Genomic DNA, 19,890 nt, shown 5'->3' on the forward strand with positions numbered 1-19,890 from the left:
AAGACACTTCTCTTGTGTCTGAGACAAAGTGGCATTACATCATTACGCAAGTATGACACTGTTATTTGTACTATTACTTTGAGCATTCCATGTTGTCATTTTGTTTTTTAAAGGTCAAGAATTTCTCAATAACACATTCACTACAGGTGACAAGGCTGCCATGTTCAATAAGTGTTCCCAGTCTTAAGTTTCTCATCTGTTCTGACTCCCTGAGTGCCCTTCAGACCATGCAACACTTGTACCCAGCGGATGCGGTCGTCCAGAACATCCATGATGCCCTACTCCACCTGCAATGGCAGGGGAAGGAGGTTTCGTTTTGCTGGGTGCCGGGGCATGTGGGTATTAGGGGTGACGAACTGGTGGATGTGGCTGCCAAAGATACATTTTCCCTCCCTCACATTGTTGAATGTGCCGTCCCCCTCCATGCTGTTACCACCCTTTTGCGTTTTCGTGTTATGCGTCAATGGGAAGAGGAGTGGCTGGCAGCTGGTGAAAATAAGCTGCGTCTGGTCAAGGCCACCACACGGCCATGAGGTACGTCCTACCAGTCATGCAGGCGGGATGAGGTTCTCTTCACTCGCCTCCGAATCGGGCACAGTCCCTTAATGCATGGTTTTTTACTCCGGCGGGAGGACCCCCAATCTGCAGTTCATGTGGCATCCAGATTACAGTCCGCCACATTTTATGTGACTGTCTTTTATTCTCTGACCAGAGGGCGGTGGTTTCCTTGCCACCGGATTTGCCCTCTATTTTGCAAGATGACACGACGACTGTGGTTAAGGTCTTACGGTTTTGTGTCCTGTCCAATTTGTTGCCTCGGATTTTAGGGAGAGGATTTTAATGTGCTGCTGGGTGACTGGCACACCCAGGTTTTAGGTAAGAGGTCCACCAGTCACAATTACCTACTTGTTTCACTTTGATTTCTGTTCTCTTTTCCTTGTGTTTCCTTTCCTTTTTTAGTGTGTTTCTTCTCCTCTTGTTTTGCCTCTGTACATGAGGATTTGGAACTGCGTCAGGTCTGCATCTTTTAGACGTTCTCCTTGTTCACTGTCCATCTTCGTCCCTTCACCGCATGTGTTCCTGTTTCTATGCGTTTGGACGCTGATGACCATGCTGTTTAGTGCCCAAAAACCTCAAACCACACACACACACAATAAGTGTGTGGAATGATTTCATACTCAATTTTGGATCTCCTGTATCATTTTCAAAAATAATGAAAAAAATGCCCTGATGGTACAACTAAAACCTGTACACTCTTAGATTACTAATCAAACATGATACAAATTGGGAAATATGTTATCAGACTGCCTCATATTTTGGAATCTCTGATTTTGAGTTTCAGTAAAACACATTTTTCCTTTTCCTTACTTTTTATGCACATCATCTTTCTGATATTGGGTATAATTACATTAATCAGTTGCTACTTTTCTGTAAACTTTTGGTAAGCTCAGATATCACTTGATCAAAAATACATTATGGAATAAGTTAGTAAATTTGCTCAATACTAGTAGGCCCTAATTATGATTATAAAATGCAGGTCTTTTTTGTAAGATAGGAAGTTCACATAACCAATATTTTATTTTATATAAGCTTAAAAATGTTCCTAGAAGTTTCATGTAAAACTGGAAACTCAATTTGATCCATTCTCTTGTGCATCTTCCCAAACATATGCACTAGTGTTCAATCATTGAATTAAATTTACAATTCAAAATGAAATTTACCATTAGTTTCTTATCATAGACATATCATTCATTTTGTTTCTGTTGTTCTCTTCACAGGACATCCCACTTGACAGGCTCAGTGAGGATTAATGGGAAAGAAAGGCAGCTGCGGCGTTTTAGAAAAATGTCGTGCTACATAATGCAGGATGACCAGTTGCTGCCACATCTGACAGTCATGGAGGCCATGAACATCTCTGCAAACCTCAAATTGGGAAAGGATGTTTCACGCAGTGCTAAGAAAGTTGTGGTATGTCATTAGAAAAATAAAAACAAAATAAATAAAGTGGTGCACTATAATTATTGTAACAAACTAAAGGAAACAAGTTTAACAAAAGTAAGAATATATTCAGAGGTCTTACATTTATAGCTAATCTGATACTTCACAAGCCATTGTCTTGTAATATTTCTCAATCTCTTACATTGCTTTCATTTATCCCTTGAAACTTGTATGTGAGCTATAACATTAAGGCTGTGTTGTGACAGATATAGATAACTATTTTTATTTGATTATTGATGCAAATTTTAAGCCATAAGTAGATGATAAACAGTAACCATTTAATAAAACTGAGTAAAAAACAGTTTTTCCCCAAAACAGGCTGCATTTATTTGTGGTAAACACCAACAACATTACAAAGTATAGTGGTAGTTTATTGTCAATAAGATTAACAAATTATAAATATTTCTTCTCTTTGGTTAATGTAAACTTGGATCTTTGCATATCCCTAAAGTTTCTCATTCTTGATGAGATCCATGGGACACAAAAAATTAATGAATTAGTAGAAGAAACAACTTTTTTATTGTCATGTATATTGTAAGTCCTGGAATTCGATCATTGTGGTTACTGAGCTCCATTTTTATTTTGGAGGATAAGTTGACAGGAGTAATATAGTCTTAGATCAGTATGAAGGAAGTCTCAGGATTTACAAAATGGTATGAACGGGTAACATTATGCCTTACTTTCACAGTCTCCCTGTGGTGTCCTTTAAACATGTCAGAATTTCTCCTTGTTAACCAAATGAAGATGTCATGAATGATAAGGCTCTCCTTTGTGCCATTTCTCTTACTTAATAAACATCTAAACATGTATGTCACAAAAATGTCTCACAAATGAATCCTCTTGTACAGAAGCATCATTTCCTTAGAATTGTGCTGATGCACCAGTGTTTATTTTCCACATTATGAGTGTTACATGATTTTACAATCTTATATCATGAATTTAAAGTTGACAAAAATATAAAACATATAGCCAGGAACATCAGTGGGATATTTGGATCTAACAATATCCATGAACAATATTTAAGGAAATTTATTGTCATACTGTAGCCTGAGAAGTGAAATTTGTGAACATATATGAAAAGCCAATAGTAACAGGAATGAGCTCTACTGGAGTGTAGCACTTGCATACTTGTAAGTGATGCCATTATGAATAAGGAGTTTACATTAATATAAAATTTTCTTTCATACACAAGAAATCAAGCAACTGAGTTCTACATGTTACTACTCAACACCAAAAGATACATTCAATTCAAAAAGTGGCCTCCTCTATTCTCCCTGCACAGAAGTTTCATTTTTTGTAAATGTCAGTGATATACAGATAAACTTTCTTTCCACAATGACCGATTTATTCATTTATTCACCATGTTCCACAAACTTCATTTTGAAGGAGAGTTTTTAAGTCTTTGGAATAAATCATGTACACACAACCATCTTTAAACACTAAATACAGCTGTATTCACAATATGGATTTGCAGAAATTTGATATTTTTAGTTTTCTATTCAGTGGTTGTTTGTTGAGAAAAAGTGCATGCTGGCAGTGTATGTTTGAGTGAAATGTGTAAGAATGTCCCTGAGGAGTTTCTCCAATACAAACATAATGTTTATGTGGAAACAGATTTATATATTGTTATATGATTCAGACAAATGAATCATATTAAATGGGGCCTACTTTGATAAAGTTCCACTTCAAAACCATAACTTCATATGCAACAAACTTCAGTTAGGAAATAGTAGCCATGAATATACCACGTAGTTACAATTAAAGTGCAGCTACCCAGGGAGGGCCAATGTGGGCTACAATTATCCTATGGCAGTGAAACTTGGTAGAGATGCTAATGTGTTAATGTGAAACTAATATATGCTGGCACAAAATTAGTTCCAGTTGTGGCCACAAGGTGCAAATCCGGTGTTGTACACTGTTTTTATGTTGGTATGACAACCATGTTGCCATTAAACAAGCCATAATGTGAGTTCATGCTATAGCTAAAGAGAAGAGAGATTTGCACTGTTAGAGAAACTATTTTATGTTGATGGCACCAATTACAGTGCTGCACTGAGAGAATATCATCAACTGAAAGGTCTGAGGTGAGGCCTGATGTCATTAAATAGTTTAAAGAAGATGACACTGAAATTCAAAAACATGGGTGAGCTTGGTGTGGCACATGGAAGAGGAAGGCATCCTGTACCATTGGAAGTTGTTGACAAGGTTGCTGCGACTGACCATGCAACACATGCCCCAAATAGTGCTAGTGTTCATGCAGTGTCACAAGAATTGTCCATCCTATGGTCAACAGCATGTAAAGTTTTACAGTCTGTTCTGTACTGGTACCTGTAAAACATCCAGATGATGCAGCAACTGAAACCTCGTGATTCACAGCAAAGTTCTGAATTTGCTCAGCATGACTTGTGGCCGACCAATATTCTATGGAGCGATGAGGCACATTTTACACTATAGGGTGCAGTGAATATGCAGAACTGCTGAATTTGGGATACTGTTAAACTGTATGTTGTGCACAAAGAGCCATTGCACACATCATATGTGACTGTGTGGTGTAGATTCACAAGCATCTTTATTTGCGGTCTGTTTTTCTTTGACGACAACACACACAGATGTGGCCTATCAGGTGTACCATGTGGTCTGAATGTTATCCTCATAAAGCATGTGGTTTCTGCTTTGGAAGAGTTCAACTGTGTGGAAACCATTGTGTTCATGCAAGATGGAGAACACCCCATAATGCTCGCCCAGTGTGATTTGCTTCATACAACCTTCGACAAATGTGTTATCTCCAGAGGTTTTCCAGATGCATGATCACATGATCTGAATCTGTGTGACTTTTGGGTCTGGAGATATCTAAAAGAACGGATTTACAAGGGACATGTTTGGTCTCAGACTGACCTGAATGGGCATGTATAGGAACAAACTGGTCAGGTTCCACTGGGACTGCTACAAGCAACTGTTGATCACATTATTTTACAGATGCAGCATCTTGTTGATATTTTCAGCGCTCATATTGAACAAACTGTGTAAGCAGCAGTTAACAATAAAATCAACATTATGCCTTTCTCATTTATTCGAACTTTTCTGCCGATGACCCATTCCAAATCCATTACATATGGAAACATTTCTATACATTTTTCTTGCATTCGCAGTTCAGATTTTCTCCTGGTGGCCAAAATTGGAACTATTTTTCTTCCAGTGAGAATTGTTTTTGCATTAATGCTGTAGAATATCTACCATATTTTGTTGCCATATGATAATAACAGCTGGCAGTGGACCTCTGTCAGTGGCTGCACTTTAATTATAACCACCCATCATATTTCTTAAGCATGAATAGGTTTAGAAGGCAACAGGAAAATGATTGATTGTGTCGATAATCTAAATGCCTATGAATTATTTTCTTGTTTGTGAGGAGACACATAGATAGTACTAGGGTGTTTTGAGAGCATAGGTCTATAAGGACAACTATGAAAGTAAGAAGGATTGAAACATGGTTCTGTCTTTCAGGGAAGAACATAACACAGGTACCATATAAGGGATAATTGTAGCAATAGGTGGCACATCTGGTAACAGTCTTAAGATAACTATCATAAATGGCTTCTTCTGGCTATATCTATTTTATTTATACGTCAACAGTTCTCTGACTGGCTTGATGTGGTCCATCAGCTCTGCCAATACCTTCATCTCAGAGTAGCACTTGCACCATATGTGCTCAATTATTTGTTGGAGGTATTTCAGTCTCCATTTCCCCTATAGTTTTTACTCTCCACAGCTACTTCTATTACCATGGAAGTTATTCCCTGATGATTTATCACATGTTTATAATCATTTCCTTTTTTCTTGTCAGTGTTTTCTGTATGTTCCTTTCTTCAGCAGTTCTGCAGAGTATGTCCTTATTTTTTTTATCTGCATTACTATATTTGCTATTATATACATTAATGTTAATCTGTTTCACTCTGCCTGTACTTAATTATGATGTAAACAAATTTCTTGTAGAATTAGCAGACAAGCAGCTACTTTAAGAAAACCGCTACCTTTATGGCTCTATTAATCAGTTGTTAATCTAAAATTGCTTGATTCACGTGAGTGTATAGATAACTGCCAAAGGATGACAATTATCTAGATCTACAGGAGTGACAGTCTATAATGATGAGCATTATTAAGTGCATTATCTGAAAATGGAAAATCTGTTGAGAAAAGCTACAAAATTATAAGACAGAATCATTGGGCAGTTCTTACTCCAGAAGGTGAAATATCTGTAATGCTAACAGGCACACAATGTGTTAACTGTAAGCCATGTTTTGTCACCTGTTATAACATACTTTAGAAGTTCTGGACTGTTTTCGACTACATTCAGCAATTCCTCAGCAGTGCCTATGTGATGTGGTTTTTGGTCAAAATTCAACAGTCTCAGAACAAGCTTTGCTACAGGTTTCATGCCCAAAACATCTGAAAGAAGAGCTTGGTCTGAGTCAAACAATATTCCAACATCATCAGCAACCTCTCTGATGGTGTGCAATTTTCCAGAGCCATTTTCTTTACTTCTTCCATTTTGTCAACAGTAATTGATGTGATAGGGCATCAAAGGCAGTTGTCATGTTCAACATCTTCTTAAACCTCTTTGAAATGATTGTGCCACTCATAAATATGCAACATCCATGGTCAACATTTCAAATGTGGTGCTGCACTTTATTCCATTTTTCAAACAATGTTTAATGCACACTCTTTGTCCATCTTTTTTGAAAGTAAAAATTTGCTAAGCAGTCAAAAACATGTATAACCTTTTCAACTGCCAACAATAAACTAAATACTCAAAACAGTGGAAAATTCAAAGACATGTGAGGAACGCATATACCAACTAGACAAAAAAATAGAAAATCTGATATATGAAGGCCATGAAATTAATAAATTCTTGTTACTATTTGATCATGTAATTTTCAAATGTTATTGCTGCAGTTGAGATCTTTATTAAACATGTTAGTACATAAGACAGTCATTTTTGATTACAAACAACTTTTGAATGATCTTCACCTCCATGCTCACACAGAAGCATGAACAACAGATTAAGATGCCTGTCTGTGTGTGGGTTATTTCCCAACACCCTCCCCCCACACATCCTCCCTCCCCCCCTCCCCTGTGATGGTCTGTTTGGAGGCTGAGCTTGCCTCCTCCATTACAAGCACCGCCCCCCCCCCCCCCACCCTTTCTGGCAAAAGGCCAACTTACAGTTAACACATTGTGTATAAAAATTAACAACCATGTTCTAGCTTAAGGTATAAAAAGTACTTCCTTCAGAGGAGAAGGGAACAGAGTGGGGAAAGTTAATTGGGAGGGCAGGTCACTCAGACCCTAGGATGAGAGGGACCCATCTATTGTCAGAACGAAAGAAGACTAAGATCTTTATATCCCATCATCCTGGGATCTGAGTGACTTTCCCACTATTAAGTGAAACTTCCTGGCAGATTAAAACTGTGTGCCAGACTGAGACTTGAACTCAGGACCTTTGCCTTTCACGGGCAAGTTCACACAAAAGGCAAAGGTCCCAAGTTCGAGTCTCGGTCCGCACACAGTTTTAATGTATCAGGAAGTTTCATATCAGCACACGTTCTGCTGCAGATTGAGAATTTCACTCATTCCACTATTAAGTGTTCTACTAGTAATCTGGATTTGCGATCCCAAACAACGTAGTTAGCATAAGGATAGACAGTAAGTTATTCTTTTAATTTATTCTGCATAGATACTTGGTACTTTTCTCTATGCCTGTGGAAAGCTAAGGATACAAGCTCTAGGTGACAAATATTTCTGTGCCTTGCAATGTAAATCTCTGTCTTACAGTTCATGTACAGCCAATTTTTATTATCAGCAATCAGTTCCATTAAAGTAATGCTATACATAATTACCAACATAAACATTTTCTTCAGAAACATTTCCTAACTAAATTCATCTTTTAGTGTAGTCGTATGGCAATACAGCATTGCCTTGTTCAGTTGTTACTGCAAGCAGAGGGCAGTAATCTGGAAAATTGCAAGTGCTATAAACATGAAATTTATTGACTTTACATGTTACAGGTGGAAGAAATCCTTGAGATGTTGGGCCTGGTGGAATGCAGTAATACTAGGACAGCTAATCTCTCAGGAGGCCAACGCAAGAGGTTGTCTATTGCCCTTGAACTTGTCAATAACCCACCAGTGATGTTTTTTGATGAACCTACCAGGTACAGACACTTCCAATCATATGTGAAGGTAGCATTCATAAGTGAAGATAGAATAATTAGTTACTGTTTTATATGTACATAGTACAGTAAGCCTAAAAATATTTTTACCTGCCCGTGAAGTGCAAAGTTAGTGTGCAGGCTCCCTAGTTGTGTAGCTGAGCCAAGCTTGGATTCTGCTTGAGCACTAGGTTAATGGACTTTAGAAGATATGTGCATTTTTAACTTAAAAATTTCAGCTTTAAGCTGTTTAGGAAAAGGGGAAGGGGCGACATGAAATCACACTTCTGTTTCCAACTATTTTCTATTTCTACATAAAATAAGGGAGATGCAACCACTCACCTACAGTGGATTGATGTGTGGTACATAGACACATGAAACAGAAAACAGTATTTACACAAGCTTTCCACGTCTTGGCTCATACTCTGTAGCAAAAGTACACATGTTCAGACACACAACCAGCCAAATACACACTCCCATGGCAAGACTGATTATCGATTATCAATTACTAAAATTAGTTACTGAGCTGAGGGATGTGAGGAGGCTGTCACTCATTCCACATTGAAAAGTCTCTTCCTTACAGCCTTTCCAATGGTGAATGTGACATCTGTTATGGAAAGCAAGAGTTGCCAAAATATACTGACAATCTTGCCAAAGCCTTGACTGACACACAATATCCTGTCCATCTCATCCATAAAAAGATCTCCTGTGCCATCTCCACCTCTGACAACAGTAAATCGGTTAAGCAGCCACTCAGCAGCATTCCTCTGATGATGCAGTGTCACTATGGCCTTGAAAAGTTCAACCACATCCTTCACTACAGCTTTGACCTCCTTTCTCCCTGAGGTGAGGGATGTCCTACCCACATCACACAAAGTATTGTTCAGCCATCCTCTCAACATACTGTCCCTAACCCAATCCTGTACTCCATGATAATTCCATTGTGGTTGGTCTGGGCACAAGAACCATTCCATATATCAGCTCCCGGCATTTCCTACTCAACAAAAGGCAGGGCCATGTGTGAAAGCAGCCATTTTGTATATACACTATGCTGTAATTACTGCACAGCATTCTCTGTGTGTACAATAAGTAACCACCTGTCTGCTCACATGAATGGCAACTGCCGAACTGTGGAAAACCAAAAACCTGACCATCTAGTTGCTGAATATGCTGTGCCCCACAATGCAAATGACCTCAACAGCTGCTTTATTCTATGTGCCATTTTAATACTCTCTTCCAGCACAAGTGTTTCTGAATTACGCAGGCAGGAAATACCTGTCCAACTTACCCTGCACCCTCACAAACCCCTGGTCTTGACCTCTGCTAACCTGTTTCCCACTGTCCTTCCATACCTTTAACCTTCCATCTTCTGTTCACACCACTCCATTGCTGTCCAGATCATGTGCTGTACTGCCTTCCCCCACCACTTCTCCTTCTCCCCCATGACCCGGGTATTCATTCTCTCTCTCTCTCTCTCTCTCTCTCTCTCTCCCCCTCCTTCCGTCTCCCTCTCCCTCTCTCTCTCTCTCTCTCTCTCTCTCTCTCTCTCTCTCTCTCTCTCTCCCTCCCCCCTCCTTGCCTCTCTGTCTCCCTTTTCCACCCCTCTCCCTTATCCCTTACTCTCCCCCCTCCCTGTCTGCCTCTTCATCTCAGCCTGCCTCATTTTCCCACCCTCCCCCCCTCCCACTATACCTTTTATTGGCTCTACCCACTCTATTCCTTCCATCTTGTGCAGTCACTGAATCATCTGTCAGAAGACTTGCCTCACACTTCACACTACCCCACTGCCAACCTATTGCTTCCTCCATCCTTCTCTACTTCTTCCCATCTCCATCAGCACAAGCAACTGCTCTCAATAATCAATAACCAATAATTAGCCTCACCATTGTCATATGAGTGTGTTTTTGGATGTCTGAATGGTTTTGTTTGCCTTATTTAACTTATTGTTCGATTAGGAATTTATATTATTTCTACGAATCTCTGTCATAGACAAAATTGTTGAAGTTTTACTTCTAGATAAGAACTGTTTTTATATACCATTAACTTCATGTGACTGTTAATGGACAATTAAGATCATGTTTTACCTTCCACGTATTATTGCGTATAACTGAAATGTATAAACTGAAATGTTCTATTGAATTTCATGTATGTTGAAGGGAGCAGTTGATGTTTGCCCAGTATCAGGTACATGCAGCTTTTTGCTGTGTTTCTTTAACAAAAGCTGATGTATTCAGTTTTTATTATTTATGTTGTATATGTAGAATATAGGATGAACTTCTAGAAGTGATTTTTCTTCATCAAAGCTCAATATTTGAACCTATATTTGCTTAAGCAATAATTTTTTTTAAATATTCTGCCTAGAGCAAAATCAAATTAATTGTTTTTGCTTCTCTGATACTTTTATTTGGTGATATCTAATAATGATAGCTCAATACTTGTGCCCAAATTTGCTTAAACAATAAATGTTTTATAAAGATTCTGCCTAGAGCAAAATCCAATTTATTGTTTTTGCTTCTGTGATACTTACATTGGAGTTACCTAATCATCAGTGGATTTCCCTTTATTTTTCTTAACATTATATTCAGTTCTTCAGGATTAACAGCTGCATCTGGCACAACTGCAACACTAATGACCAAATAAAGCTTTCTTAAATAGCTTCAGACCACCAAAGAGTTATTAATGTGAGAGTTGTTTAAGATATATCTACAGCAGATGATTAAATAGAAGTACACTGATATTAGCACTGTGACTCTAATATATATGATGGTCATAATAAAAAATTAACTTATATTTTTGTATATTATCTTCCATTCCCAATTATGTTAGTGTGAATCAAAAACGGCAAGTCATCATACTAAGGTCACGAAAACTAGAAACAGCTACTAGAGCAATGTGATGACCCCACATCCCTCCCTACTGCATCCACTGACACCATTGGCAGTGGATGACATGGCAGTAAATCAGTACTGATGTGCCTATCAGGGCCTAAGAACAGATTTTACATTTATGTTTATGAAAGTAATAAAGAACAAATGAAATTCAATTTTATAACTTCTTTTGAAAAATGACAACATTAACGGGAATAATAACTATTGCACAACTCTGTTTCAGTGGACTCGACAGTGCTTCATGTTTCCAGTGCCTTTCGCTGCTCAAATCACTGGCACGTGGTGGGCGCACCATCATCTGTACTATTCACCAACCGAGTGCAAGACTGTTTGAAATGTTTGACCATCTGTACATTCTGACTGATGGACAATGTATTTATCAAGGAAGTGTTCAAGGCCTTGTTCCTTTTCTCTCTTCTCACGGCCTCCACTGTCCCAGTTACCACAACCCAGCAGATTTTGGTAAGTGACTTAATGCCAGTATGGATTATGAGTAGCAAACTGTAATAAAGAAAATGACATATGTCAATTTTTATGCTTGTACACTTTCTTCCATTCACCTTGACACTGTATCTCATGACATCTGATCCTGTGTGTGTGTGTGTGTGTGTGTGTGTGTGAGTGTGTGTGTGAGTGTTTGTTTGTTTTTCATACATTTTGTTATATTAGCTCTGATAACCAGCAGCACTTAACCACAGAAAAAAATTGTTGACAAATCATATGCTCACTCTTGACCATTGTGCATTTATCACTTTAGATAGATTTTTAATTGTTAAAACATTCTTCTTGAAATTAGAATAGCTCAGATTACTAAACCACCAATTATTCCATTACTATGCTAAATCAGCTATATTGGCAGGTGAAGTATTAATTTTTAGGGACCTAATTTTTTTCTAATCTTTTTTCTGATTGTACCCTTGAAATGGAAGTTCCTAAAAGATTTCTTGCAGTCTCTGCCTGAGTATTTCTAAGGGATCTCTAGTTGACTTTTACTATCCATCCCCTCTCCATTTTATTTTTTATTGTTAAAACAGTTAACTGAAACTGGAAAATAATTTCATACTGTGTTCATCTAATTCATTCCTAATAACAACTAAATATAACTGTATTTATTTGTTTCCTATTTAATAATGCTCCAGGAAACTCATTTGCTAATGTATTATTGTTTTTACTTATGTGCTGGAGGCAGATATTTCCCTTTCATGACAATACAGGTTAGGACTGTCTTCTGCAGTGTATATCCAGCTGTTGGTTATATATAGTTCTCTGAAATAAGTGAAATCATCACTTTTTGGTACACAATATCTTAATCACACATGGTTAATCATCTCTTTTTCTTCCATTTATAAATTTTCTGACATCTGTCATTTTAAAACTGTGTTTTATAAATAACTGGAAAGTAAACTCAATGCTTTACCTATGATGGTTGCTTATTAGATCTCTTCTCTCTACTGTTTGTAAATTCTCTTTCAATGTTATGAGAAATTATTTGTGATTCTGTCACACAGTAGCATAAAATAACTGAAATTTTTACTGTTATCATTTAGACACTGGTCTGAATCAAACCATTTATTGTTGCTTTTCCTTGTAACCCACAGAAACAAATAGAACAAAATACATTTTGTCCCTCAGTCCTTTATTCTGTTACAAAAGTCCCCGATACATTTCTAGAGGTTTGTGGCATCAGATGTCTATGCACAAGTCCCCTTCTCCATAAATTAGGAGCTGGTGGTTTTTGGGCATGGAGATGGTGTCTGCATCCCAGATATGTTCCAATGAGGTTAGTTCAGGTGCATTTGATGGCTAATAAATCAACATGAATTCACTGGCATGCTCCTTAAATCACTGTAGCACAATCTGGGAACTGTGACATGCACACTTATCCTGCTGAATGATGCCATAACCATCATGGAAGACATCAAGCATGAATGGGTACAAATGGTCTGTAATTAATGTCCACTTAGTTCACAGCTGTTGTATTGTAATCAATTATTACTACAGTCTTATGGAAACCCAGGTAAGTGTCGTCCCCACCTCCCCACCTCCCCCTCCCCCCCTCTCCCAGCACAGTACTGTCTTGAATGGACTTCATCCATGGTGAGGTGCATGTCTTGAGCAGCTGTTTGCCTGGATGAGGGCACACCCAGATCCATCCATCCACTGGTGTAGCAATAAATATGATTCATCAGATCAGGTGACAACTTTCCATTTACACACCGTCCAATCTGAATGAAACATTGCCCACTACAAACATAATTAACAATGTTGTTGAGTCAATATAGAGATCGTCTGCTCCAGAGCATCGTGTTCAACTATGTGTGAACAGTGTGCTCCGAAACGCTTTTTCCTGCTCCAGCACTGTACTCTGTTGTCATATCTGCCACAGATTATGTCTATACTGCTTTACCGAGCAGCCAATTCTCTGAACTTCACATACAGTGATGAGGTGTGAATGTCCAACACATTGTAGCCTGCTCGTGGTTTCACGGTCCTTCAACACTTGCCATAGGTACTCAGGACACTAGTATATGAACAGCTAACCATCTTCCGCCTTTCTGAAATACTCATTCTTCTGTGCCACACCATCACAATCAGCCTCCTGTGAGGTCAATTATTTCAGTGGACTTCATAATTTGAAGCTCATATCATTTTTTTATTCTTTGCTTCACTTATATGATTTACTTAATGCATCCCAAAGTGGCATTAAATCTCTTGGAGGGCAGTGATATAATATTTTGTCTCATCAGTGCACGATAGGGTGTACATTCTCTACACAAACTTCTGCCCTGACAGAAAAAACATTTAGACATAGAAGTTTTTATTCTGCACATTACTAGTTGACTGTGTATTGGAGTATCCATATAGCATAAGCAAAAACAGCACTAATATTTCTCTCCCCCCCCCCCTCTTCTCTCTCTCTCTCTCTCTCTCTCTCTCTCTCTCTCTGTGTGTGTGTGTGTGTGTGTGTGTGTGTGTGTGTGTTTGAGGGAGGAAAGGGTGTATTGAAGTAAGATTCATTACATTTCTTTGAGTGAGCGTGACACTTATCAAAAGTTTCAAAAAAACAATTTGTGAAATATGCTGAAGAAATCTAAAAGGCCATAACAATACCCTTATTGTCTGAAGCAACTCATAAACCTTGATTACACACACATTTAAACCACCGTGAGGGAATAATTCAAGATGAAAAACATGTTTTTGGGCCAATTCCGCAGTTTGCTGTGCACTGACAAGTTGATGCCTTGTTTGAAATTTCTGTATCTTACATCTTCCAATTCTACAGCACTGTTTGAAGTAATGCAATCATCCACTGCTGTCTTGAAATCACTGTAATCTATGTTGCACACTATTTGATGTGCATAACATAGTAGTTCACTCTCATGCACATCCTGTAAATTGTATCGAGAATCCTTGAAACATGCAAACACCAGTTTTTGACAATATGATGTAAATGGATAGATAAATAATCTACTCACCAAGCAGCAACAGGAGAACACACACACAAATAGGTTTCACTCTTACAAGCTTTCAGAGCCAAGGGATCCTTCTGGCAGAAGAGCTGAAGGGGCAGGAGGAGGGGTGAAGACAAAGGACCAGACTGGTTTTTGTCACAAGGGCACCTTGTCCTCCCTTGGAAACATCCAAAGTTTTTCTTATGGATTACAGAGTTATTGCTGTGGTCTTATTCAAAATCTGTACATAATTCATTTTTTACTATGCTGTGGATGATCTTCCACATACATAATTATAATTAGTACCTGTTCTTTGAACAGTGATTGCCCTTTACTATGTTTCACTGGAGATTGGATCTGTGGCTTCCCATCTGGCAAGGATGATGAACTACAAGGCTCAACACCTGTCTGCTTCAATATCACTTTCACTTGCTAAGCACATATCATCATCAATGTACTCCTCATGTACCCACAGTCAAGTATATATCACACCACACGTTCCACTAATTCATTTTGCAGAAACACTAATGTTTCATCAACCACTTCTTTCTCAATCTGTGAAATTCCTTGGGTTCCTTTCTGATGAAATGTCAACTTCAGCAACTGTTGTTGTGGACATAATACAGTGTTTGCTTAGCTTATCATTGTCATTGCTCTACTCTGTATCAATACCACTACCACTGCAGCACTGTTGTGAGTTACTAATTGACTAAGTAGTTTGACTATGCTCCATAGCCTCTTGCTGTGCTCACCACTGGATACCAATATTGGGGTTGCATGGTAGATAATATGCTGGGTGTTGAATGCTGCAAACATCATCAGCCTTTTGCAAACTCACACTTAAGGGGTACCTTGCGAGACTCTTTCAATCTCGAAAGTTTCTGATGTGAACCCTCTGAAAAACACTGCTGCCCTTGTCCCTTGCATACAAGTTTGCACTATTCTCACTAGCTCCTTGGGGATTTCAAAGTCACATGGTGAACTGTTCAAACAGTTCAAATGGCTCTGAGCACTATGCAACTTTACTTCTGAGGTCATCAGTCACCTAGAACTCAGAACTAATTAAACCTAACTAACCTCAGGACATCACACACAGCCACGCCTGAGGCAGGATTCGAAACTGTGACCGTAGCGGTTGCTCGGCTCCAGACTGCAGCGCCTAGAACCGCACGGCCACTCCGGCCGGCTGATGAACTGTACAGGCTATTTCTGTAGATGCTGTCATACGCATGTTGAAAATCAATGAACACACTATGTATATCTTTATCATATTCCCACTGTCTTTCAAACAATTGTCTTAGAATGAAGATGTGGCCTAATGATCAATTTGGTTTAAAACTAGCTTGGTATTTCTGTATGCTATCTTCTATAAATGTTGTAATTTTCTGAGGACAATGATAGACAGTACCTTCTAGGTTACATTCAGCAAGTTGATGCCTTTGTAATTACCACATTCCATTTTGCTTCCCTTCTTGTATATCAAGCATATTATGGCCAGTTTCCATTCTTGTGGCATGTCTCATCCTTCCATATCAACTGGGTCAGTTTATATACTTTTAAGTGCAAGCTCTCACCTCAATCTTTAATTAACTCATATGTTATTCTGTCCTTCCCTGGGTCCTCATTGTTTCTGAGTCTTTTGACTAAAATCTTCACATCTTCTTCAGGTTCTTCCCTCTCTTCTACATGTTTCCTTTCCTCTGTGGTGTTTCCAGGCAGCATTTCATCTGCATCTGGGCAATTCAAGACTTCTGAGGAGTATTCTCTCCATCTTTCTGTAATTCTTTCCTTGTCACTTATCAAGTTGCCATTCTTATCTGTAATGAAATAGTTTGGGCTCTGAAAGCCATGTTTCCAGTTTTTGATGCATTGGAATTCTTGTTGTGGCTCTCCTCCTCAACTTGTTGTAATAACCTGGTTAGGTATATTCTCTTCCATTTTCGCAGGATTTGTTTTGTCTCCCTTCTGACATTGAGAATATGATCCCTTTTCTGCTTATTCTCCCTGACAGCTAGCCACTTCTCCCTCATCTTCCTTCTCTTTTCTGTAGCTTTCTAGTACATATAATTGAACCATTTTTGCTGTTCCTTCAACAGATTCTAAATGAGACAGGCCTCAAACGTGGAATAGCTAAACCTTTTTTCTTTCAGTTCCACGTAATTAAAAAGCTTATCACAAATATTTAAATGTACAGAGAGTAAAGTGCATAAATCAGTTCCAAGGCTGTTGTAGCGAAGTATCATCAAAAACAAAAACAATTTGTAAGGCTCCCCAAAACATTGAAAGTGTACTGAAACTAGGTATTACATAATATTCTTATTATATGATACAGATAATAGTTGAGTACATCAACTGATTCTGCGAAATAGACCATAAGTGGAGTGGAAATAAATGGCCACCAATGAATGTTTTTAGGCTCCTCTTACATTTACTTTCTTAACACTGGTAGCTAAATGTTTTACAGTTGCTGACAAGCTAATAAAAATGTGTGTACCTGAATAACGGGCACCTATCTGGGCCAAAGTAAATGATTTGAAATCTTATAAAGCTTATTGTTATTTATTGTACTTATTCTGAGAACAGAGCTATTAGTTTCAAAAAGATATATATGACTTATAATAAATTTCATTAAGGAATAAATATACTGAGAAGCATTTATTGATATATTCAGTTCTTTGATCAGATTTCTTCAAGACTTTTTTTCAATTCACATCACAAATAATTAATATTACTTGCTTCTCGACTGGTATAATTTTGGCATAGATTGGTTGCTGAAGAAATATTTAGGAGTCTTATTCAAAATAATTTAGCATTATTACATTTTTGCAGTTATTTAGAAGCAAAGTTCTGCTCCAAATACAACAAGTGCTGATCCTGTTCTATTTAAACACTATTTTTTATTAACTTTGTGAGGAGAGGGAGAGGGGAAGAGAGCAGGAGAGGGTGAGCGAGCAAAGACGAGAGGGAGAAAAAGGAACAGGGAGAAAAGGAGAGAGGGAGAAAAGGGGAGAGAGAGAAAAGGAGAGAGGGAGAAATGGGTAGAGAGGACGGAGTGGGAGAAAAGGGGAGAGGGGAGGGAGAGGGAGGTAGAGAGAGAGAGAGAGAGAGAGAGAGAGAGAGAGAGAGAGAGAGATATCTGCACTCTGTTATAAAAAGTAGTTCTCTGTTCCAGAGATTCTCATATATAATGATTATAGACGACATAAAAACTGATTTTAGAACTGTACAGCTGCATTATTTTTCTATAATTGTAGTTTCTGTATAGCACAAAGCATTGACTTCTACATGTCTTTATGCTGCATTCTTCATTTCAATAGTCAGTTAACAATTCTAGTGTGTGAATGTAGTGATGAAGTCTGATTTTTCATTGCTGCTATATTCTACATTTACTTGGAAATAAACGTAATGTAATAAATGAATATTTCTTGTTTTCAAATATTTGGAACAGAAAGTGCTTGTATTTCCTCTGCAAGTATTCTTAGTGCTTGAACTGTGGAGATTGTTGAAGTTTCTGAACAAGGTTTTTATTCAGAAACTATAAATTGCAACTAATTTTTCCTGAGCTTTGTGGTATTCATTGTATCTAAATACAATATGTGTCTTCAGTATTAATAACAAATAGCAATTTTGCTAGGCCTTCACTTGTGACAAAATCTATATTCAGCACCAAAGAAAAAATTGTGCCCTCTAATATATTGAATTTTGTTATTTTCAGTGATGGAAGTGGCTTGTGGAGAACATGGAGACTGTGTACATAAGTTGGTGTTGGCTGTAAATAATAGAAAATGTAATAATCTTGATCAACAACAACCGACAGCAAATGGATCTGCACCTTGCATCGCAAATGATATTGTGAAAGACAGTTCAGAAGGTATGAGGGAGACCTTTACTGTTCATTGGGTATTAAGGAATTGCTTTCTATTTTCACTTCACAATAAATCAAGTAATTGCTTTCATAAAAAGATATATTTATAGTTACAGCTTATTCGCATACATTTCTTCGAGTTTGCGTACTATTCTGACAATCACTCTGTGACCAGTTTTTACTTATTGTTTTCAGTTGATATCAGTACGTCACCAAAAGCACCATAAATACACTTTGCCGTACAGCTGCAGTGTTTAAAAAAAGAGAGAGAATTATATATTCCAATTAAAACAGCAACCAACACATTCAAATATTTTAATTTATTTATTTATCTTCTTTCTGCCTTCTGGCTACCTCTTTTGGCACAAGTACCATCATCAGGCCACCTCCTGGCACACAGTCACAATGCTTACTTTCCAGCATCTACTTGGGAAGTGAACATGACAGCTGTACGCCAGAGGTGGCCTGATGGTGGTATCTGGTACTGTATCTGTTTGCCACGAGGCAAAATAAAAGTTGTGACTATAGACCAAAGCAAATAATTTTTCTTATCAGCTTATATTCACAACTGCCAAATTAAAAAAAGTGGTAATAATTTTTTAGAAACTGCCAGTCACAGCACAATTCTGAAAATGAAATGATTTACAAATCTTCCCTAAAAACAAAATTTAAATCCCAGACTAAAATATTAATTCTGCAGTGTAATTGCACTGTAATGATTCTTCCTGAAACTGCAAGAAGGACTGGGACTCAAACCTAGATGGTTGCTTTTTGTGAGTAGTGCTTCACAAAGAAGGCCATTATGAGCTGACATTGTACGATGTGTTCAGGCCTGTGCTAGTGCTACAGTTTTGCCTCTGGATGATAAAAATCCACCACCTATTATTAGTTTTAACATGTCAGGAGCACAATGAAACTGCAATTGCTATCATTCCATGTTATCATGATAAAGCTAACTCTCACAACCAGTAATGTTACTGAAATGTCACCTTTTTCACAGTGACATAGGGACACCTAACTGTAACATTGCACTTCACTAATAGTTCCTGAAACTCATTTTCCTTTGCTCACAAAAATATTAACCTATTAACAGCCAAAGCAGCCATTATTTGTCAAATTGCTTCTTGTGAAAACAAGTAACCAAAGTGATGAACACTCTCCCGTGAGGAAACCTAGAAACATCACTGCCAGTGTATCTAGCACCATTCAACAGTTGCCTCTTAGAGTACCCGCTGACTTTTCTTCGCTAATGTGGTTTGCAGTAATGTTTCATTTCTGCAATGTTTATTTATGGCAACAAGCAAAATGTATAAGTCATATACTGCTCTGGTGTAAACCAACACGATTTTTCATTAAGCTTTGTTATAACATGCATAAGGGGGATAAAACCCATTTTTATACTTAACTGACTCATTAATGTACATAGGCATAAGAAGGGACATTCAAGGGCCATATGCAAAACGAAAAAGTGTGGTGGAA

General features: G+C 37.9%; 1 protein-coding gene across 2 annotated transcripts in view; it reads left to right on the plus strand.

The window, feature by feature from the left end:
* Positions 1 to 19,890, plus strand: part of LOC126416332 (ATP-binding cassette sub-family G member 4-like) — a 456,004-nt gene that overhangs the window by 422,704 nt on the left and 13,410 nt on the right. For both annotated transcript variants that reach the window (XM_050083999.1, XM_050083998.1), the window contains 4 exons: positions 1,779 to 1,968; positions 8,064 to 8,209; positions 11,318 to 11,556; positions 18,262 to 18,417. In XM_050083999.1, coding sequence (XP_049939956.1) covers positions 1,779 to 1,968; positions 8,064 to 8,209; positions 11,318 to 11,556; positions 18,262 to 18,417 — 731 coding nt within the window. The remainder of the gene's footprint in view (positions 1 to 1,778; positions 1,969 to 8,063; positions 8,210 to 11,317; positions 11,557 to 18,261; positions 18,418 to 19,890) is intronic.

The sequence above is a fragment of the Schistocerca serialis genome, chromosome 8 (genome assembly GCF_023864345.2).
Source record: "Schistocerca serialis cubense isolate TAMUIC-IGC-003099 chromosome 8, iqSchSeri2.2, whole genome shotgun sequence".
Classification (NCBI taxonomy): Eukaryota; Metazoa; Arthropoda; class Insecta; order Orthoptera; family Acrididae; genus Schistocerca; species Schistocerca serialis.